Raw genomic sequence first — 24,888 nt, forward strand, 5'->3', positions numbered from 1 at the left:
CTCATTACCAAAGTCTCAATCTACAGGCCAGAAGACATTTAAAAAAAAACACCTTTTCTCTAAAGTTGTTAGATTTCTTTGATTCCCTCTGTAAGTGTGTTTGGTATACAGAGTGCTAAATCAAAGTAATTATTATGTAACACTAAAGAACTTTGCTGAGAATCCCAGACTTTAAAGGTAAATTGCTCTTTCTGTGAAAAATCAGTGTTTCTAAATTTTAGAAATTTAGTGGTTATTTATGGGTCTAAGGAAGGTTGGGCAATCCTACTTCCGTAGTGATACTGCCTCGGAAACCCAATACTGCTATGAGTCGGGGCCGACTCCACGGCACATAACAACAAGAAGTTAAAACAAATTAGAAAGTGCCTCTTTCATAGCAAATATTGATAGTACAACTATTTAAATTATGTATTTTATTATAAGACATACCTGAGAGTGGTGCCTTCCCTATCTGAAATGCAATTGGTGACAAAGTGGGTGAAGAAATAGGTGAATGACTAGCTATGCTTCCCAAACTGTATTTTTTCCCATTTTCCTGAATTGGGCTAGAAGAAAACTGCGCCTGTGATTAGAAAACAAATCAAATAGATAAATACATTTGTATTTGGCTTCCTTAACTCTGTTATACTTGCTAATTATCTACACCTTCAAAACACATTTATAAACTAAGAATCATTCAAAAGAACCATTAAAAGGCATCTTGTAATAAATACAGTTAAGAAGATTGTTATTAAAATTCTGAAATAGAATGTTAGTCATATATCAATGCAGTTATGTTAAAATAAATTTTATAGCAAGCAACTATTTGTGAAAATTTTTTAAATAATTATTTACTTCTTCAGACATTAATGGCAATCTATTCATGCTACTCTGGAAGTCTTACATAATTCAGTAAATAATGATAAATTTGGTCATCATAAATAACTTTAAATAGAAAATAAGAGAGTGTGACCCAAAACATCCCTATGACTAAGGGCCATCTGTGAATTAGGTTAAACCTCATAAAATATAAAACCCAAAAGACAACTATTCAAAAAAAAGACAACTGTTCCTCTTAAGTGCAATATGACCATCTATATCCAAGAATGTCTACAGCAAACCAACCAGCCACTGCTAGAACATTTCTTACCGAACTTGGTGTCTGCGCAGGGCTCTTACACTGTACAGGAGATAAATCAATTGAATAAAAAACCTCAAGTGATGCTTGAGTACCACTATGAGGACTTCTGGGAGAAGCTGGAGACAAGGAGTCAGAGATACTTCCGTTCCCATCTAAAAACAGCTTTCTTCGGAGAGATGAAGAACTGAGATTTTCAGGAGACTGATCTGCCAATTCATCAGCTCTAAAATAGTCACCTATATTAAATGTTAACAAAATAAAAAGTAAAGCTAATTGTTCTGAAAAGCAATTATACTAGAAGTAATCTGACTTTTAAAAATCCAGCACGTATTAAATGTCTGAATTTTTTAAAATGTCAAAGTTTAACTGTATGTGTGATGTTTTCAATCTTAAAATCATTCCTTCTTTTCTGAGTGCTTCATTGTTAGTATTGTTGTTGTTATTATGTGCCATCGAGTCAGACCCGACTCATAGTGACCCCTCCTTGGGTTGCCGAGGCAGTATCACTACGGAAGTAGATTACCCAACCTTCCTTCCAAGGAGTGGATGGTGGGTTTGAACGACCAGCCTTCTGGTTAGCAGTCAAATGCCTTAGGCACTATGCTACCAAAAGCTCCCATTGTTAGTATAGGTAATACATGTGTCCCATGAGCAGTTTGGGTCGACAGGAAAGTTCCTTACGATAGAAAGCAAATTCAGGGCATGTTAAAGAAAAGAAGACATTGTCTCCACTTTTAGAAAGAGGTATTAATACAGATTCCTCTTTACAAATAGCCAGCAAAAGAAAACCTTCTATGTTAGTTATTAAAAGTTCAAATAAATACAATATTTACCTAATATATTTTCTAAGTTAAAATCCACAGGAAGAGACAGCAATGTCTGACAAGCAGCTGGAAGCAAACAAACAAATAAATACAAACATGGATAAATCAATGAAAGCATATTACATGCAAATTAGCATGTGCATCACAATCTACCATCTCCCCATGATGTCCCAGCCAAAAAATTATTTCATCTCTACATTCTATCACACACCATGCTACCTTTTTACAAGTGGTTTCCCACACCTTCAAGCACAACGACATAAACCTGTTAATAGTAAAGGTTACCTCCTGGCTGTGGTGCTTGATTAAGAAGGAAACCAGCCTATATTTAGGGATAGGTTTCTTAATATTAATATTTTTCTGAAGAATGCTTTCCAGAAGCAGAAATCAATTCACATGCTTGGAACAAGAAAATACTATACTGCTGCTATGTTTAAGGCATAGCTAGATGTATCTATTCTAATATACTTGTATTTAAAAGTCAATTCTCCTAATACAGAGTTATGCAGTTCATTCACAGAAAGTAAATAAAGCAATTCCAGAGTTAAGTGTTACCATATGAACTGATTTCAAAATCAAATGCAGCCTAATGTGGTACATGTATCGTTTCAGATTGTGCTCATACCCACCATTGCTTTTCTCAGAATGAACGGTCAACTTCCTTCCAATTGGAGATTCACTATTTATATTTATACCTGGAAAACATTTTAAAAGAAAAGCCTGTATTTATATATATTCTTCATTTACTTTAGGATTACTTCTTCCAGAGTAAAAAAACAAAGTGGAAACTTTTATTTCACAATATTTAATAAATAATTTTTAAAATGTCTACATATATAAGTATATATTTTGGCATGTCTCTGGTTCTTTTTGTTTAACCTTTGAAGAAACACAAGGATAAAACTAGAAGGATTACCACAGCAAATGAAAAACAAAACACCAAACTCAATGCCACTGAGTCAATTCTGACTCATAGCCACCCTACAGGACAGAGTAGAACTGCCCATTAGGGGTTTCAAGGCTGCAAATCTTTACAGAAGCAGACTGCCACATCTTTCTCTCATGGAGCGGCTGGTAGGTCTGAACCACCGAACTGTCAGCAGCATAGCACTTAACCACTGTGCCAATAGGGCTCTGTACCATAGTAAATAAGGAGGCATCAAATAATTTTTAAGAAAACCTTAGTTGCTCTCCATAATGTCAACCTTAAAAGGTTTAAGGATGCTCAGAAAAGGAAGGGGTGAAAATGGTGACACAACTCACAATATGTAATCAATGTCACTGAATTGTACACATAGAAACTATTGAATTGGTGTATGTTTTGTGTACATAGTGTACATTCACAGTAATAGCAATAAAAATTTTTAAGAAATTTTTTTAAAAAGTTAAGAATACATTTTAGCCATCTTCAATCTCCTCAAAACATTAAGGATATATGTCTTCTAAGACTTAACTGTTTTTCCAAAATAGATTTAGATAAATTGTGTGAATTATTTTCACAAAACCCAAAACTTGATAAATAAAATCATGCTCATTTTATTCCTCAAAAGAAGTTGCTGTTCTTTCTAGAGTGGGAGAAAAATGTGGAACAAAACTCAAAATCACATAAAAGACCAGACTTACTGATCTGACAAAGACTTGTGAAACCTCTGAGACTATACAGCCCCAGTAAGCCTTCAGGTCTGGAATTGAACTTATTCCTGTAGCTTCCAGCCAAACAGTAGACAGGCCTAGAAGGTGAACATTTATACCAGGTAGGTACATTCCTTAGAACAATCAATCATGGGAGATCAGAAGAGCAGTATTTGCACAGGGAGATAGATAACTTGGGGTAGGAAGGCATAGGAAAGAAGGATAAAGGAAAGGGATAACTACAGAGGAAGTGAGAAGAGAGTTGTTCCACTATGGGCATTACAGTCAATGTCACAAAACAAAATGTGTATGATGAACTGCTGTGTGGAAAATGAACTTGCTCTATAAACTTTCACCCAAATCATAATAAAAGAAATAAAAATAAAAAGGAGTTATTGTTATGCTCTTAATAACAATACAAGTAATTTTTTAACAATCTAAAGTTAATGATCAAAAATTAAGCCTCAAAACTAGAGTATCACCACAGAAAAAAACTAAAACAACAAAAATGACTAATGCCTTCTTTGCTGTAGGCAACAGGACCTTCTGTGAGACAAATATTTAGGGTTTCACTGTGTATAACTCTGTAACATCCAAGGTCTTTCAGATGAAGTCGAAGACCTTGGGCTTATGAGGGCCTTCAAAATCTCATCTACTTCTCCAGCATGACTGCTCTCCAAATAAGTATTATTTGTTTGAAGACCCTGAAAATACCAAGTTCTGTCCTACCTCCAGATATTTCTCACATACTTTCCTCTATGGCTTTCCTAACACATCCCCTAAGTCTGGCTAACTCAAGTCTCAGCTTAAATTTTATTTTCTACAGCATGCCTTCCTTGGCTTCCTTAGGCAAGACTTCAAATGCACAAAACATTATCACAACACTTTTCAATTCTATCATGTTTCCTCTGGTGGTGCCTAAGGCATCTGACTGCTAACCAAAAGGCTGGTGGTTCAAACCCAACAGCCACTCCTTGGAAAAGTGGGCGATCTACTTCCACAGTGATAATGCCTCGGAAACCCAAGGAGGGGTTGCTATGAGTTGGATCTGACTCAACGGCAGGGAGTTTGGTTTTTCTCCCTAAAAGAACTTCTAAAACAAGCTCAAGACCACAACCACGTGAGGAGAAAAAAAAAAAAAACTGCTGGATTTGATTACACCAAAATAATCTCTATGCAGCCAAGTACATCAAAAGGAGCTCTGGTGGTACAGTGCCTAAAGCATTTGACTGCTAGCCAGAAGGTTGGGGGTTCAAACCCACAGCCACTCTGTGTTAGGAAAATGAGGCAATCTACTTCCATAAATATTTACTACCTTGGAAACCCCATGGGAGTGGCTATGAGGTAGAATTGACTCGATGGCAGTGCGTTGGGTTTGGTTTTAAGTACATCAAGAAATAACCTAACATGCTCTGGTAGCATAGTGCCTAAGTCACTTTACTGCTAACCAGAAGGCTGGCAGTTCAAAGCCACCAGCTACTCCTCGGAAGGAAGAGTGGGTAATCTACTTCCATAGAGACACTGCCTTGGAAACCCATGGAGGGGTCCCTATGACTCAGAAGTTACTTGATGGCAGTGAATTTGGGGTTTTTTGGTAGCATATGAAGAAATGAACATTAAAACAGTTACTGAAAATGTCAAACAACCTATTAGGAAAAATCTTGAAAGCTGGATACTGCCAAGTTTTGGCAGAGATGGAGGATTAGGAGCCCTCGGCACTGTTAGTGGCCATGTAGACTACTGCAGCTTTTCTGGAGAGCATCTGGCATTACAGAGTCAAACCAGGTAAATATATATCCTTTAATTGAGAAATTCTCTGCCTATATTTACATCCCAAGAAATTTTCACACATCTCCACAGATAAAAACAAATGAGGATATTCACTGAAGCGTATTTGTAATGGTGAAGAGCTGAAGTATACTATACATATATGAGTGAGAGAACAGAAGGTAAACACAGAGGGTAAATTAGAAGTGCAGACTGGATGTTCACAGAGCAAGCTGGATGAACAATAAAGCTGGAGTGCTGAATGAAAACATAAGGAATAGAAGAAGACAGTGCCATTTATATAAATTAAAAACGCATATATACCCCTAAGTATGTGTATTTTACAAGAACATCTAAAAGTACTGATAAACCCATTAGAATGCTGCCTATACCAAAAACCAAACCCACAGCCATCGATTTGATTCTGACTCACAGAGACACTACAGAACTGGGTATCCAAGCCGGTAATCTTTACAGAAGCAGACTGCCACATCTTTTTTCCCAGAGTGGTTGGTGAGTTCAAACTGCTGGCTTTTTGGTTAGCAGCTAAGCGCTTTAACCACTGTGTCCACAGGGTTCCCCACAGGGGTGTGAAAAAAAGAGTGGAGAGTTCATAATCAGGAACCAATCAATCAAGACAAAAGAAGGAAAAAAAAAAGTTTCTTGTCAGAGTGTAAGTTAAGTTAAGTTATACACTGTGAAGTGTGTAGGTTTTGGCATCAGACAACTGGGTTCAAATGCTATTTCTGTCATTTCTTAGTTATGTGACCTGGGCCAAGATTCTTTGTTTGTAAAATGGGTAAAATAACAGTACATACCACAAAAAGTTGTTGTGACCTCATGGGATGATTATGAGATTAAATAAAATAATCATGTGAACTGCATACAAAGAACCTGGCAACAAATAGTACATCTTCAAACAATGTGAGGTAAGAGGACTAACTTTGGAGCTAGAGGGTTGAGTTCTAATCCCAGGACAAGTTATTTAACCTCTCTGTGCCTCAGTTGCCTCATCTGTAAAATGAGGAAAATATTTACTACAGCCCCAGTAGACTTAAAAAGGGAAAAATTGAAACAATAAAATGAATATGCTTGATTAATTAAATATATATATGGAACTCTGTGCCCTATAAACATGGTATGGAGCCCTTGTGGCACAGTGGTTAAAATGCTCAGCGGCAAACCAAAAGGTTGGTGGTTTGAACCCACCAGCTCCTCCACGAGAGAAAGATATGGCAATTGCTTCTGTAATTATAGACTAGGAAACACTATGGGGCAGTTCTATGCTGTCCTATAGGGTCGCTATGAGTTGGAATTGACTCGATGGCATACAACAACAAAACAGAATGTAAGTTTCTTTTGAATGTCCATGAGATAGTTATAAAAACTGATCATATAGTTGGCCCCCAAATACCTCAATAAACTCCAAAGAGGATAAGTTGTATAGGCTACAGAGTAATTAATAAGAAATTAACAAAAAGATAGTCAGGTATACTATTAAATAACTTCTATGTCAAAGGTGAAATCAAAACTATATTTATATATAATTTAGAAAACAGTATCACTAATAATATTATATACAAAAACCTTTGGAATGTTGCCAAAGTTGTACCCAGAAGAAAAATTAACAACCTTAAGCACTCTCATTAATAAATAACTAATAAATAAGCACTCAACTCTAAATGATAGAAATGCATAGAGATTAATTATGAGTGTGAGTTCTACAGCCAGGGTGCCTGAGTTCAAATCTCAGCTTTGTAATCTTGGGAAAGTTACTTAAGTCTTGCCCCTTGGTTTCCTCATCTAGAAATGAGAATATTAATAGTATAGTATCTTTACAGGGTAGCTGTGAAGATTATATGAGACAATGCATATGATACTTAGAATACTACACCTGGCATGTAATAATACATGTTAGTAATTACTGTTATTGAAAAATAGCAAAATAAGTGCTTTGTAAAAAAAATTAAATAAAAGACATTAGTAAAGAAGATACAAAACAAAAACACAATTATACTCAGAGTTAAGAATGTTAATTAGAAAGTAATTCTAGATATTCAGGAAACTTGATAGATAAAAGTAGAAAGAAGAAAAACGTATCAGAGAAGGGGAATAATAAATGTGTGTGTGTGTGGGTATGTACATGTGCATGCATGTGCTGCATCAGGGAAGGGGTGTGCAAGTAAAATTACACACACACATGCCTCACACACCAGGTCCTACCACTTACACTTAAACACACACACACACAAACACACAGATTGGGCAATCTACTTCCATAGTGATACCGCCTCGGAAACTAAGGATGGGTTGGATCCGACTTGACGGCAGTGAGCAGTGAGTTTTTGTTTTTTTTTTTTGGTATACACATATATATATATATAAACCAAAGTCACTGCCGTTGACTTGATTCAACTCAGTGACCCCTCCTTGGGTTTCCAAGGTGTTATCTCTACAGAAGTAGATGGCCTAATCTTTCTTCCGAGGAGTGGCTGGTGGGTTTGAACCACCAGCCTTCTGGTTAGCAGTCAAGTGCCTTAGGCACTATGCCACCAGAGCTCCCATTTACACACACACACAAACACATACATATTTTTTTAAAGCACTTTTTATTGTGCTTTGGGTGAAAGTTTACAGAGTACATTTGTTTTCCATTCAACAGCACACACACATTTTGTTCCATTACATTGACTGTAGTCCCCACAATGTACATCTCTCTTCCCACTTCCTCCCCGTGGTTACCTTTTTCCTTTGTCCTTCTTTCCTATGCATACTTGGCTTCTGAGCTTTCTCCCTGTGAAAATGCTGCCCTTCTTACCTCCTTTGGTTAACTGTTCTAAGGAGTACACCTCCCTGGTATAACTGTTTACCTTGTAGGCTTGTCTACTTTTGGGGTGAAGGTTAAGCCATGCAAATGAGTTCAGTTCCAAGTGATTACTAATGGCCAGAGTCTCAGGGTTTCACCAGTCTCTATCAGACCAGTAATCCTGGTCTTTTTTTTATGATTTTGTTTGTTCCATATTTTTCTCCCACTCTACCCAGGTCTCCAATTGTGATCCCTTTCTAAGAGCCTGGCAGTAGTAGCCGGGCACCATCTATTTCTTCTGGTCTCAGGATCATGTAGGCTGAGGTTCACATGGACCACCAGTCCCCTGCACTAATTGTTTCCATGCATCTTTGATCTTCTTCACTCTTCTTTGCTCCAGACGAGGAGAGACCAATAGCTATATCTTAGATGGCTAAGCTCCTACCATTCTTCCAGTCATTTTCTGTGTTCTAGCTCCAGGAGTCTTCTTAGTTCATTGAACAGGCAAGATTCCTTCCCTCCCCATAAGTTCTAACTCCATGCTGAGGCCTGCAAGGTCTAAGAGTCCTGGCCCCTGTGTACCTCAGCAACTTCTACCCTTACCTCTCCCCCTTGCTCACTGCATTCCACCTCCTAATCTCTGTCCCATTTAACCCTTTACCCTGTTTCATTTTTTGTAAAACTTTGTACTATATATATCAACTACACAAAAACAATACTTTTTAAAATCTATACATTGTACATTAATTTATATATATATGTATAGATTAGAATGACCACCAAATTTATTAAGTATCGGTTTCAAAGAAAAGAAACAATAAAAAAACAGAAGGGACACAGGGGTGAATGAGAATTTATCTATAATGTTTTTATTTCTTTTATTAAATTTTTTCATATTTTCTTTGTCAATTGTTATCTCTGGATGGTGAGTACACAGATGTAGATCAGTGTTTTTTCTGTATGTTTCTTTAAATTTCTCAAAATGAAAACTGCTTAAAAAGTAAGCAGGGAAAAATAAGCTTTACTTTGAAATTTGAAATTTAAGTTCAGTTTAATATCTAATATAAGCTCTGGTGGCGTAGTGGATAAAGCATTTGGCTACTAAACAGAAGGTCAGCAGTTTAAATCCACCAGCCACTCCTCAGAAGGAAGCCTGGGCAATATACTTCTATAGAGGTATTGCCTCGGAAACCCAAGGAAGGGTCACCATGAGTCAGAATTGACTCAATGGCAATGAGTTTTGCTCTGTTTGTTTACTGAACTAGTTGAGACCAGAGGACTTCCTAGACTCACCCTGAGATACTCTGTAAGGTGGAACCAAAACTATCCCGAGATTACGTTTTAGCAAAATAACAGACTGGCACACGAAATTAAGAATATTACCCACGAATACGGTACTCTACTAAAAAACCTTCTAGATGAGACCAAAAAGTCAACAATTACCCTACAGCAAAGATGAGAAGATCAGGGGACTAGTTAGAGTATTAAACAACCAGACTACAATTCAAGAGAATTGACACACTGTGAAAAATGTAACTAATGTCACTGTACAATTTGTATAAAAACTGCCAATGGGAACCTAACTTATTGCATAAACTTCCACCAAAAACATAATCTTTTAAAAAAAAACAGTTGTAAATAAAAAGAAAATAGTGGAAAAGACCGTATTTCTTTACTGAAAGGGTTACTATTGGTTACCTCACAAAACGAAAAAGGAGTGTTTTAAATTTCTGCAGATGTTCATAAAAGTTTAGACTTTCCTTATAAAAGTAAAAATACTACCATTGCTAATAATATTAGTTAACACTTACCAAGTGCTTACTATTACTATTACAGGAACTATGCTAACTGTTTTCTGTATATCATTTAGTTATCAAAACACCACTATGACATTAGACTTCTATCATCTTAATTTTACAAATGAAGAAACTGATTCACCCAAGATTGTAGAGCATTATTTCTTGCATCTGTGTAAACAAAGTACACAGGAACTACATACAAGTTATGTTCTTTCTATAGCCAGGTTAACAGAAAACACAATGCCAATTATATTTTCCATCAGAAGATTTTGGTATTTCAAAAAAAAAAAATAATGAAAAATATTAGGAGGCAGATAAAAAACAGTATGTTGCAGAAAAACTGCAACAAATTTTATGACTTTTCCAGCTAATTTTGGAGGCGCCTATACCTTAAACTGTTTTATAAAGCTGAAGAAACTGAGTCTGTTTTAAGAATGACTGCCAATTTCTACCAGGCAAGCGATCTGAGTAAGCATGTGTGCTTGTTCACCCTATAATGACGGCTTCCATGAAATACTTGCCTCAGTGCCTGAAGTAATCATTGGCCTACTACTCTGACAATAACTTATATTTTATCTTATCACCAATTATTTTATCTTATCACCTACTATGCTACCTTAGCAGATAAAAATTATAATAGTAAAGGCTAATAATGTTAGCTAACACACATAAATAAAACCACTTCTCTAAACAGTATCACTTTAGGTAAATAATAGTGAACACTTACCAAATGCTAGGTATATAATTTTAGATGTATTTTCTCATCTAATCTTAACAATCATCATTTTATAAATAAGGAAACTAAGGTATGGAATAAGGTAAGTAATTTGCCTAAAGTTACACAACTCGTAAGCTATATGGGCAGGATTCAAATCCAAAGAGCATTACTCTAGAGCTAAGGTCAGTAAACTATAGCCCATGGCCTAAATTTGGTCTGCCATCTATTTTTGTAAATAGCTACCATCTACATTGTAAATAAAATTTTATTAGAACACAGCCACATTTATTCAATTATATATCACAATAGCTACTCATGATACAACAGAATTGAGTGGTTCCAACAGAGATTATGTGGTCTACAAAGCATAGAATAATTAATATTTGGTTCTTTACAGATAAAATTTGCTGACACAGCTCTAGTGTTGTCCAGCAGAGCTCTCTGTGATGATGGAAATATTCTGTATCTGCACTGTCCAATAGGGTCACTACTAACCACATATGACTATTAAGCATTTGAATGAACAGTGTGACTGTGGAAGCAAGATTTTAATCTTACTTATTCAAATTTAAACAGACACGTGGCTAGATGCTACCATATGTTAAGAACTGTGAAGAGTCTGAGATTTTATCTTTCTTGCAAGGTAATACATTAATGTGTAAAAGTTCCATGGATTCTACCTGAAGACATGTGGTTTCAGGGTCAAAGACAAAGAACTTTATCATTCACAACACAGCAAACAACATGAACTTCATGCTCACATCAGGTTCCTTGTCCCCTAAGTCCAATGAGATGACATGGATGGTGGACATAAAGTGGGTTTGTGACAGCTGAGGAACTCCAAGTTCAGGAAATCTCAATCTTTTAGTATAAGGTTTCAAGCAAATCTGCTCTGGGGGAGACTTTATTAGACTGGCAGGCAAACAAACTTACCCTCTGCTTTAGGATATACAATTTCTAACTTTTACAGATATTCACTATACAAATAATCTTGAACAGACATTTTGGAACAAAGTGTGTCCATGCGTCTCCTTGTAAAATGTCAAGAAATGCAAGACCCATGGAGAACTGACTCCCTCCCAACACTGTACTAGTGCCAAAAGGGTAGGGAGGAGACATCTTTTGACCTCCTCTAACTACACAAGAGGAAGTCAGAATCACCATCAGCAGTCCAAGGCTTGTTCCTATGAGGCCAGACATGCCTCCACCCTGCAGCCCTCTTACAAACCTCGAAACCAACCATCCCTCTCGTGGCACGCACCACCTCTCTGGTGGCTTCAGTAATTCACTGGAGTGGCCACACAGAAATCACAGATTATGGGGTTTATTAGGGAACCAACAGGCTACAATTCCAGTTCAAGAACGCACTCAGGATAGAATCTGTCGATCAGGACAGTCCCCTCTGCTGTGTCCTCAGACACATCTCTCTGGCCTTTGGCCTCTCAGCCTGGCCTCTGCCTCTGTGGGCCAGGTAAGCTTGCTGCTCTGTCTCGTGCCTCTTGCTTCCACTGCCGCCGTCTCTCAACTGGGCATCTCTCAGCACACATCTCTCTCAGTAGTGCATCTCTCAGCAGCATGTCTCTCTCAGCTGGCAGTGAGAGATTTCTTCTGCCACTAGGATGGTTCATTTTGAGCCTGGCAGGGTGGCAAAACTAATCAATCCCAACATCAGAGTTCTACGTACCTGAGAGAGAGTGAACTTTCCCAGATTACTTCATGCTGTTCCAACAGAAATACCCCAGGTGGATGACTTTAATAAGCTGGAGTTTAAATTGCATGGTCCCACCCAGTAATCCAGTGGGAGTTACAAAGACTACTAGAAAAGCCATACCATGTAATTTACTACAGCACAACTAGATAGCACAGCTCTGAAGCCCACCCTATTATCCAATTCACTATATCATCATGGGCTTGATTAGGCTACCAAAAAGTCTATGGTATATTTAGCATCTTCTTGATCCCCCATAACTCTAATTTGTTATAAAATAAATCACATAAGAAAGTTGATTCATCTGTTTTAAATCCAACATTAATTAAGTTAAGGGAACCCTAGCCTCCAAATCCCTGAAACCAAAGAATTAGATGGTACCCAGCTAACACAGCCGACTGCTGTGAAAGGGATCACAATAGGAGGTCCCAGACAGAGTGGGAGAAAAATGTGGAACAAAAGTCAAAATCATTAAAAAAAAAAAAAAAAAGACCAGGCTTGTATGGGTAGGCGGACAGGAATATACCCATGACCATATGTAGATTTGGCAGATGATATTCCTATAAATGTATTTGCATGTGCTATAAAAATGTCCTTCTATATATTACAGGGGAGCTCTAGTAGCGTAGTGCCTAAGGCACTTGACTGCTAACCAGAAGGCTGGCAGTTCAAACCCACCAGCCACTCCTCAGAAAGAAGATGGAGCAATCTACTTCCATAGTGATACTGCCTTGGAAACCCAAGGAGGGGTCGCTATGAGTTGGGTCCAACTCGATGGCACATAACAACAACAACAACAACAATATATATTACAGAGCTAACAGAGGAGAACGTTAGGATAACTTCTTAGCTACAACCAAGCATCTTGAGAAAATGAGTCACTGGGCCTGAGGGCTTGAGACCATGGTCACAGGGGACACCAAGCTCAATTGGCAAAACACAGTACACAAAAACATTGTTCCACATCCTATTTTGGTAAGTAGCAACTGGAAACTTAAAAGCTTGTGAGTAGCCATCTAAGATGTAACTATTGGTCTCTCCTCCTCTCTCTTCCTCCTCTTTCTTCAGAGCAAATTGAAGAAAATCAAATATGTATGGAAACAGTCCAAGGGAATAATGGACCATGGGAACCTCAGTCTACATGATTTTGCCTGTTCAATGAACTAAGAAGGCCAGTGGAGCTAGAACACAGAAAAGGACCAGAAGAATGGAAGGAACTTGGACATCTAAGATGCAGCTATTGGTCTCCTTATCTGGAGCAAAGAAGAGTGAAGAAGATCAAAGATATATAGAAAGAATTAGTACAAGGGCCTAGTGGATCATGCCAACCTCAGCCTACATGACCTAAGACCAGAACTAGATGGTGCCCAACTACCAATACCAACCACTTAGAAAGGGATCAAAACTACAGATCATGGTTAGAGTGGGAGAAAAAGTGCAGAACAAAATTCAAAAACATAGAAAAGACCAGAATTATTGGTTGGAAAGAGACTGGTGAAACCCCTGAGATTATGGCCCTTATTCACCCTTCAGGCATGGAATTGGATTCATTCCCATGGCTTAACTCTCAGCCAAACAACTGATAGGCCTATCAGATGAACAACCACACCAGGGAGATGCACTCCTTGGAACAGTCAACCACTGGAGATCGGAAGGGCAGCATTTACACAAGGAGAAAGCTAGGCAGGCAGGAACACATAAGCAAGAAGAACACAGGGAAGGAGTAACCACGGGGAGGAGGTGGGAGGAGAGCTGTTACACCATGAGGATCATAATCAGTGTCACAAAACAAAATGTGTATGAACTGTTAAATGTGAAATGAATCTGCTTTGTAAAATTATGTCCAAATCACAATAAAAAGTTAAATACACAAATAAATAACTGCCTTTGAGAACTGCCTGTTAGGGGAAAAAAAAAAAAAACAGCCTTATTGGTCTGATAGTGGCTGGTGGAACCCCTGAAACTATGGCCCTTAGATCCGCCAAGCCTGTAGCTCAACTTTCAACCAAATCATAGACAGGCCTATAAGGTGAACAATAATACCAGGGAGGTACAGATCATATGAGATCAAAACGGCAACATTTGCCGGAGGATAAAGCTAAGGCAGCAAGAAGAGATGGGAAAGAAGAACAAAGGGAAATGGTAAACACAGGGAGAAAGTAGGAAGAACGCTGTTAACACTGTAGGGATAGTAATGAATGTCACAAAACAAAATGTATATGAATTGTTCAATGGAAAACCAATCTGCTCTGTAAAGTTTCACCAAAAACACATAAAAAAAGGGGGGAAAAATTGATATGTCATGTTGGATATAGAACTTTAAAACTGGATGGGATATTAACAGAGACAACTATCAAGTTTAACCCCTTTACTTTACATACAAAAAATTAAAGGCTAAAGAGGTTGTATTCAATCTTATTTGATAAGGTCACTTTTTTTTTTTATTGTGTGTGATTTGGGTAAAGATTTACAGAGCAAATTCACTTTCCATACAGCAGTTCACATATACTTTGTCTCATGTCATTGACCACAGTTTACCACAATGCAACAGCTCCCCTCCCACTTCCTCCCCATAGTTACCTCTTCCCTCTGTCCATCCCTCCATACAATCCTGCCCCCTGAGCTATCTCCCTGTGCATAAGCAGCCCTTCTTTCTCCCATGATTGTTCTCTCCAAGGAGTGTATCTACTTGAGGTAAATATTTAACTCATATGCCTGTATTTTGTTTGGCTGGAAACCACAGGTGTGGGTTCAATTCCAGACCTGAAGGACAGCTAGGGGCCATAGTCTCAGTGGTTCCGCCAGGCTCTATCGGACCAGCAAACCTTGTCCCCAGATAAGGTCACTTCTTTTGGTTTATGGTAGCACTGGGTATACGAGTCAGGTCTCCAACCTCTACAGCATTCTAACTTTAGTTTGTAATGGCTGAAATCACAGAATCTGAACCGAGAACACCTGGTTCTTCAACCCAGGTTCCACTACTTTCAGCATCACTGTAATCCTGGGCAAGGTTTACAAAGGTTTCCAAATCTACCTTTTCTCACCTATAAAATGGGACCAACAATAACACCTCCGTCATATGTGGTGTTGTAAAGAATAACTGAAATTCCTTAGCACAGTACCTGGTGCATATAAAGTGCTCAGTCTATGCTACCTATTTTGTTATATTTTTGATAAAGAATGAAACAAATACGCCCTTTTATGTTGACAGCAAAATTAATGCATGTTATATACAAGACTAGACATTTCCACTGCAATAAGGGAAGATACACAAGTAATTTTTGAACTCTGTTCATAAACTAGACACATGTGAAAAGAAATACAAGACAACTATTTTCTGGCAGTTAAAATATCTGAAAGATTACTGGTTCGCCCTTTAGTCAATTTCACAAATAATCAGCTATACTAAACAGCCCCAGAAGACATTCAGTATTCATCCTTCACTCTACCTTTATGAGAAATCAGTAAATTAGCAAAAAACAAAGCAAATTACAGTTATATTAGAAAAAATATTAATCTTTCAATAATCACTGCTAGCATCATCAATAACTCACTTCTATATTCAGTATCAACTATTTCTGCATCTACAGATCTACTTTAACCATCATTATAACTGAAATTCATAATGGTCATTAAGAAAAAGTTAAATTTAGAATAGAATGAGCAAAAAAGAATTCAGTATATTTTTGTGAAGTTTTGAATCCTAACACTTAAGAAGGCATCCAGCAATTTCATTTATGAAGGATAGCAAGTTTCTTACGAAAGCAGAAAAACTGAAACTTCACTGTATGTTACTTTGTATTCACTGGGTATTAATATTTGCCCGTAAGGTAGCTGCAGTCCAGTAAAGTGGTCTTTTTCTACATGTTCTTTGTTTTGTTTTCAAGTAATAATCCTTACATAAATTTCAGAATCTTTAGTATGGATATAAAGTTAAAGTATCATTATAGAAGCATGAAATAGGGAAAATAATTATATAATAAAAAAGCTTCAGATCTGACAAACATTTTTCAGTAAAATCAAATCTGCAATAACAAACTATCCTGGTATTTTGGATAGTTCTCTCTACAAGCATTTCAAGTGCTGCTGCTGAGCTGCATATCAATTAAAAGGAGTTGTTCAAGGTCTGTGCTTAAGCAGGGGCTGGTCTAAATGAGAAACTCACTGATTCCACTTATAGTCTAGGATGGGATCCACAATGCTACCTTTCTGATTCAAAAGCCTTTAAATATGATTTACAGTAACTCACATTTACTGGAATGATACTCTGAAAGCTGTTTTCCTTCATTAGTCCAAGGAGAAGGTACGATGACATCTTTAGTGAAAAACTAAGAAAATCAAAGTCATACAATTAGGCATAAATTCTCCACAAAATATAAAAGTAAAAGGTGCCTTTGGTGACTGTCTTTAATCATTTCAAACATGTCATACACTGATTTTATAGTTATACTTAAAAATTTTTTTTAATACTTAAAAGCACAGATTAACTAAAAGTGAGATACAAGCAATTTTAAGTATATATAAAGAAAAACGTTAAGACTTCAAATCAACCACTTAAATTTGAAATCTTAAGTAAAGCTAAAGGCTTTATCTTGTGGGGTTATTTTTGCAAGAGGGAAGTCAGAGAAGGAACAAATGGAGGCAAAGATACGCAAGTAAGCCAGTATGAATGGTGTGATAAGGCTGGCTTGCACCGGCTCATAAGATCTGATTACTAAATTTTTAGCAACTCTGTATACCAGTTGTTAAAGTTGTTACTAAAATTATGAAAACTTACAATTATATTAATTGTAATTAATCATTAATAAGTTATATTAAAAATAAAGGCCACAAATACTCAAAACTCATCACTTGCTAATTATTTTACCAGTATATATCCCTTTTGGGAGCTCTGGTAGCATAGTGGCTAAGACACTTGCCTGCTAACCAGACGGCTGGTGGTTCAAACCCACCAGCCACTCCTCGGAAGGAAGGTTGGGCAATCCTACTTCCGTAGTGATACTGCCTTGGAAACCCAAGGAGGGGTTGCTGTGAGTCGGGTTTGACTCGATGGCACATAACAACAACAATATCCCTTTGGTACCTGTATGGTAGAACTACTACATATAATAGTATGCCACTGCACATCTCTTCCCATTCAGTGAAGTCACATAAATAGCTTGAAACTGGTATTAACTGGAGTAATTACACCATAGATAGCAACAATCTCTATAAACCAAACTTCACAACCAAAAAGCCAGTTGTTAAACATTTACCAGCATACCGCTGGCCAAACAGAGATGGAGTATTTGGATATATTTCTTTCATTTTACATTCTAGATCAGATTAAGCCTAATAGAATACTTAGGTCTACTCTCTCTGTTTTGAGGGCAACTCAAAATATTTTCTTTATATTTTGCTACACATGTGATAAAAAGCTAATTTCCTTAATTAAACTACCTATGAATCTATGGAAGGAGCTCTGGTGGCACAGTGGTTAAAGCATTCTGCGGCTAACCAAAAGGTCAGCAGTTCGAACCCACCAGCCTTTCCACGGGAGAATGATGAGGCCATCTGCTTGCATAAAAATTTACAGCATTGGAAACCTTAGGGGTTCTACTCTGTCATATAAAGTTACCAGGAGTCAGAATGGACTCAATGGCAATGGATTTTTAGGGTTTTATCAATCTTTAAGAAAAGATTTTAAAGAAAGGAAAATGGGCAGAGATTATGATACAGACAATTCCCAGAGGGAAAAAAATATATATACATATATATAAAGGAGGCATACCATGAAATGATGTATAAGCTCACTCAAAATTAAAGGCAAATAAAGAGATGTCATTTTTCTGAAGTGAAAAAATAAGCAAATATTAAGAAGTTTGGTAATACTTTGTATTGCTGATATGAGGAAACAGACAGTATCATATAGACAGCTAGCAGTATAAATTAGTACAACCTTCTGGGAGGGCAATTTGGCAAAATCTATCCAAAATGACAATTCACAAGGCACCTGCCTTAGCAAGTCTTTTTCAAGTATACAGATATGCATGCACAAGTATGCTCACTGCTGCATTATTTATGATAGGAAAAAAAAAATGAACACAACCTAAAAGTCTATCCATAGGGCCTGGGTTAGATTATGGTATATCCATAAAATGGAATACTAAGCTGTTTTTAAAAGAATGCATGTGATAATTATATTTAAAAAAAAAAAAAAAACCTGAGAAATTATTAAGGAAAAAAGCAAGGTACAAAATAATTAAGAACAATGATCTTACTTGTCTAAAATATTTAAAGGATCTATACATAAAATTAATCTGAAAAGTACACAAGTAATTTTGTACTAGTTACCTTTAGGGAGTAAAGAGGAAACAAAAAGGAAACAGTGGTTTATCATTTTTGTTTGGTATCTTTTCTTTGCTCTTTGAATTTTATTGTTAGCTATTACTTCTATTTTCAAAAATATAAACAAAAAAGCAAAACTTGTTCCTTATACATTAATCCTAATCTTCACTCTGACTTCATTTTCTTAAGTTTTGCCTTCTGAATTTAAAGTTGAAGATTCTAAAGAAAAAGCACATTTTCCAAAATGCTACAAAATGGGAGTCAGATTATTCAAGTGCAGGAGAATTAAGTGACTGGATCAAAATAAAAATTCTGAAGTTACTAGATAGTTTTAAGAAGTCAATAACATTTGGCAAGAGTAAAGCAAATGAAACTGTTCTAGGAAATGGGCTATATCTGAATACAAAGGACACACCTACACTAGAAAAATAGGTGCAGTAGGAACCATGGCAACACCTGATCGCTGAGCACGTCACAGCTGAAGAATTTGGGGTGTGGAAGTACCAAGTATACCTAAAAAACAGAGGAGACTATAGAGGAAAACAGAAAAAATAAGAAATGCTGCCACGGACCAAAGATTTTTCTGAGGCAATAACTAGATAATCTTTATTCTCTAAAAGAAGATCGGCAAACAAAATACATAGAAAGTGGAAAACTTAGTTCACTATTTCATTTAAAAAAAAAAAAAAAAACTACATTTGCGATATACTTTTACTGTTACCAGTTTAAGACATTTTATTTCATGAAACACATTCTGTGTCTTAAAAATCCAAGTATCAACAACAAAAAAAGGATAAAACCATTACCAATGCCAATCTAGATTTTTATAGCCTGAAAATATTCAACTTACTCTCCACTAACTCCAACCTGAAAGAAAAGTTTGTGCTAATCAATATTCTGAAGGCACAAGAAAAACAAACTGTACAAGGCTCTGAGAAAGAAAAGATCAATGAGGCACAATACTGGCTAAAAAGAGGATTCAATCTAGGAGAGAGCAAACAATCAAACTAACTATTATGAGAGGTCCTGGGACAGCTAGAAAACACTGGTTTTATGGGAGCACAGAGGGATACTTAATACAGTTGGGGACAGGTTGGTGAGGAAATGGGACAGTGAAGGATTTGAAGGAAGTCTTCCTAAGAGGGGTCAAGCATACAGAATTAAAGTTTAAGTAGCTTAATGATCAGTAACAGTTATAAGTTACCTCTTCAATGGCTTTTTGTCTTTTGTCTTCCACATCCTTATCTATTCTATACAGTGATAAAGAAGAAAAAGAACCATGCCATTACTTTAGTTTACTGAACATTTAAAATAATAATCTTTCAAAGGAAAAATTTTCTCCAATTGAAAACTTGTAAATGTTAAGCTCACTTTAAAAGAAAATGGTACCTTAGAACATTTAGTAAATGTGAATTCAGTATCATGAAATTCAGCATTCCATTCCATCCTTTTCCATCAAGGTATGAATGGAACAATATTTTATTTTAAATGGCTTACACTGATATAATTTTAAAATTACTAGCAATATAAAGAAATTTGAATAAACTTTGTACTTTCATCACCACAAATTAAATACATCTTTCCATAGGAATCTAAAACTTGTCCAAATTCTTCCCCTTCAATTGATACCATGTTTATCATAGCAGTAATATTAAGATCAATTCTTCCCTGAAATAGAAGAAAATTATCATCTTTACAGTTTCTGAATAAAAGTATTAATTATGAAATAAAACTACTTAAAAATTTTGTTCCAATAAAATTTTTCCACTTTGATATAATACGCAATTACAGCCATACAAACTTCTTAGATATAAGATTTAAAATAAAATGTCGAGTCTCAAACACAAGGCATATACTTGCCAAGGATTAAACAATTAGCCTTGTAGGACCACTTCTTTATCCTACTCCAGAAAAGAGTAATAAATTGGTAAGACTTTTTTATAGCAATTGAAAATTATTTTCTTTCAAAAATTTTTCCCATGTGTATTTGCTTATGGCTAAACAAAGCTTATAAAAAGACATACATGTCTCGGAAATTCATCAATTGAATTTTTCAAATAAGGGAATTATGAGAAAATAGACCAGAGTGATAATCCACATACTGTAGCCATTTTGGGAATACCTCAGTTCTTTTCATTTTACCATAGTTAAAATGATAGTTAATAATAATCTTAGCACAGCATATGTAAGCTCTGATCTACCATTACCTTATTCAGAAACCTTTTGTGGCTTCATCAGAGGTACTTCAAGAACCTAAAACTTACACACGCCCTGGAGAGAACAATCATGGGAGAAGGAAGGGCTGCTTATGCACAGAGAGACAGCTCAGGGCACAGAAGAGTATGGAGGGATGGACACTGGGAAGAGGTAACTATGGGGAGGAAGTGGGAGGGGAGCTGTTGCATTGTAAATTTTGGTCAATGACATGAGACAAAGTATATGTGAAGTGCTGTATGAAAAGTGAATTTACTCTGTAAATCTTCACCCAAATCAAAATAAAATTAAAAGAAAAAAAAAAAAAAGAACCTGAAACTTTCAAGTGATTGCTGGAAGCGGTAAAAATTAATTTGGTCAAGTACTATAGAGCCAGATCACAGAAGATTTTTGAAGTCACATAGGACAGAGCATCCTGACTGGTATACACGACACTGATATGATGCATGTAGGCCACAGGTGTGCCCTGAATGGAGATCTGTTGGCCTAGGGGTAACCTCATGATGGACAGACTCATTTGTTTACACCAGTATGCCTTACAGCTCTGCACCCTTACAAGGAAAAGGTGGAAAGCACTACATGGGAGTTCTGATTTGGTAAGAAGAGATACAGAAAACACTGCTGGTTTCTAAGAATGAATCACCATCTTGTTAAGAGTTTACTCCCTAACCTTGGTAGATGTCATAATCTTTTACTGAATTACATTAGTAAACTAAATTAAAATTAGGGCCTTTTCCTAGTCTTCTCTCCTGTCCTATCTGATAAGTCTATCCTGTGAACTATACCAAGATTAATTACATTAACATTAATACATTACTTAATAAGAAGTATAAAAAGGTTGTGTCACATAACTTTGATATAACTGCGTTGTTGACTCTGAAGGACAAAAATAATATCCCATACTTCTTCAGTGCTCCTCACAATACTTCCTGGTGATTAATAAATACCTCTTGACTAATAGAATTGTTTTATAATAGCTGTCAATGGTTGAATATTTTGAAGAGCTGAGGTAAAATAAAGCAGTTTGTGAAATAAAAAATTGAGTAATTGTGATTCATTTGTTTTCAGATTTTTTTTTAACCCTCTCTTTCAAAAGCATTATCTAAATTTAGATTAAAATTCTTTTATGCTATACTACCATTGTTTTCTACTACTGTATTCCACTCTGGATGGACATTAATTATGAGTGAATGGTCATCAAGTTACCAAGCAAAGAGAGAGGGAAAGAAAAATCAGAGAAGTACTCACACGAACATTTCAACACGTATACATCTTCATGTGATTAAATTCTAATGTCATATGTCAAAGGGTATCTATTGGACTGATAATACAACCACCTTAGCTCAGATTTAACAGCTGCACATAGCACCTATTTGTCTTTTCCAATATTAAAAAAAACCAGACACTTAAACTGATATCAATAACAGTCCATCAAACACTGCTAGCTGACAACGTGTAATCAAAAACTAGATCTGTCCCTGCATAGTGCATGTTCTCACTACATTCGGCCTCATCAAGCAGCGTAAGTCTGAGGCACACTGGTACTCGGAAACCTATACATCAACAAGTAAGTTAAGACTACTCTGGTTACTAAGTGGAACTGAAGATAATGTATTTATGATCCCATAGTGCCTAAGGCATTTGACTGCTAACCAAAAGGTTGCGGTTCAAACCCACCAGTCGCTCCTCAGAAGGAAGGTTGGGCAATCTACTTCTGTAGTGATACTGCCTCGGAAACCCAAGGAGGGTTCTCTATGAGCCGGATCTGACTTGACAGCAGTGAGTTTAGAGTTACAGGTACTTTAATGAGCCCTGGTGGTGCAATGGTAGTGCTCAGCTCCTAACCAAAAGGTCAGCAGTCTGACCTCACCGGCTGGCCGCTCCACCAAGAGAATGATTACAGCCTTGAAAACCCTATGGGGCAGCTCCACTCTGTCCTACAGGGTTGCTGTGAAATGGAAACAACTCAACAGCAACTAGTTTGGGTTTTTGTTATTGTTGTTACATGTACTAGGTCAAAGTTGGATGATTTTTAAAAATTGTTTTCTCTATTGTCAATGGATACTTTTCCATTCAACATATCTTAACTTGGTAAGGGGACTTCCCGATTCCCCAATGGTAGATAGCAAATAACTAGCATTTTGCTTTACCCACACATGGCAAAAAGAGAGAGAGAGAGAGAATGCTTTAAAAAAGGAAAAGGAAAATTTAAAAAGCCAATGGCAGAAACTGCAATCATGTAGGAAGGTACAAATTTTAAACGCCCTGCCCTCTACGAAGTGCTGAAGAGGCAGAGTTGTTCAGTAAGTAGTCCAAGAAGTTATCTCTAAAAGAAAAGAACTCCTAACTCAGATTTAGAATTCTCACCAAAAGAGTCTTTCTGTGTGTAGTTCTTTAGATTAACTCCTCATTTACACCAGTTTTTCCTCCCTGATATCTTTACATATAAAAATATTCAACCTTTCGAACTTCCTAGCTCTCTTCACTTGACAGTATGTTATTACACTTTGGTGTAGGAAAGGAAAACTTACCGGGAATGACTTAAGTATAAAGCTTGACGATGAATGTCCTCTGGGTCTATTTCTACAGGATTTATTACAGCTAGTTGATCAATAGACCATCTAAATTTCCCTGGAGTCTTAACAAAAGAAAGTAAGCTTATGAGTAAAAACAAACTAAACTAGTTCATCAAAATGCTAACCAATGTCACCTTCAAAAATAATGTAAAGAGCTGTAATACAAAAATATTTTAAAGCTCTTATCTTAAAATTTGATCTTACCACTAAATTCAATGGCAAATGGTACTCATCAATTAAAATCAACTTACTTGACTGTATCTCTTCTGAAATATCAAAATTTCCTATCTCGTTAACTTTTAAAATTATGTAACAGACAAATCACAAGAAGAGTAATAAAGGTAAAAAATTCCATAATTAATACTCATCAGTGATGTAACATATCCATGTAAAAGTAAAAACCTCTTACACATATCAAAGGTCTTTATTTTCACTAAGAAGATACTGAAATTAAGTAAAATTCTAATCATAGAAGTGGCTGGAAAAGCTCATAAAAGAGTTGATCCTGAAAATAATTATGAATGGTAACAAGTGCTGCTATTATTTATTCAATGATCTAACTGATCCAAAAGCTTATCCAAATCCCAATCCATAATTAGGAATATATTTTTGACAAATTCAGGCCTAAAGTCCCAACATGCCATGGTTTCTGGATTTGAGAATAATGTTGCAGGCATTCCATTGTTTAAGACTAAAAGATAACTAAAACTTAATGAGTTAAAAAAAAAAAAAAAGTCAATTAAATATCATGAGGTCAGATTAATGAAAAGACTCAATGTAAACTTTAAAATTACCAGACACTCTTCTCCTACATATCTGTTGATAGTCCAGAATAGAAAAGATAGCATTAACAGTCACTAGTTTGCAGTTGTTCTGAGTAAGTTACTAAGGTTAATAAATCAGGCTTCAAAAGAACTTCTCCAGTATAGCAAGTAACAATAAAAATAAGCTAAAGTGATAAAGCCTCTCCTAATCTCCTAAAAAGCACTCTTTCTCTTATCACCCTTGTGCTTAACCACCAATCATAACACATATCATGAAATGTTGAAATTGCTAGCTCAGTTGTGTCTATCCTATTAAAGAAGGAGCTCTCGTGGTACAGTAGTTAAAGCATTTGGCTGCTAACCAAAAACCACCAGCCGTTCCTCAGGAGAAAGATGAGGCACTCTGTTTCCATAAAGATTTACAGCTTTGGAAACTGTATGGAGCAGTTCTACTGTCCTATAGGGTCTCTATGAGTGGGAATTGACTCAATGGCTGTGGGTTGGGTTTTCTTTTTTATCCTATTAGCACAGAAGTTGAATTCTTTTCATAGCCTACAAGCTAAGAACAGTTTTTAAATTATTAAATGGCTGAAAAACTCCAAAAGAACATTAATATGACATGACATGTGAAAA

At 36.3% G+C, this 24,888-nt stretch overlaps 1 protein-coding gene across 1 annotated transcript in view; it reads right to left on the reverse strand.

The window, feature by feature from the left end:
- Positions 1–24,888, reverse strand: part of BORA (BORA aurora kinase A activator) — a 43,802-nt gene that overhangs the window by 17,007 nt on the left and 1,907 nt on the right. Inside the window, exons 5-11 of the mRNA XM_007948311.1 lie at positions 23,447–23,553; positions 19,906–19,951; positions 16,624–16,702; positions 2,574–2,639; positions 1,954–2,010; positions 1,130–1,356; positions 430–562 (exon numbers count right to left, since the gene is read on the reverse strand). Of these exons, the coding sequence (XP_007946502.1) occupies positions 430–562; positions 1,130–1,356; positions 1,954–2,010; positions 2,574–2,639; positions 16,624–16,702; positions 19,906–19,951; positions 23,447–23,553 (715 nt within the window). The remainder of the gene's footprint in view (positions 1–429; positions 563–1,129; positions 1,357–1,953; positions 2,011–2,573; positions 2,640–16,623; positions 16,703–19,905; positions 19,952–23,446; positions 23,554–24,888) is intronic.

This window comes from Orycteropus afer, unplaced genomic scaffold, assembly GCF_000298275.1.
Source record: "Orycteropus afer afer isolate SDZICR_OR568_19922 unplaced genomic scaffold, OryAfe1.0 scaffold00212, whole genome shotgun sequence".
Lineage (NCBI taxonomy): Eukaryota > Metazoa > Chordata > Mammalia > Tubulidentata > Orycteropodidae > Orycteropus > Orycteropus afer.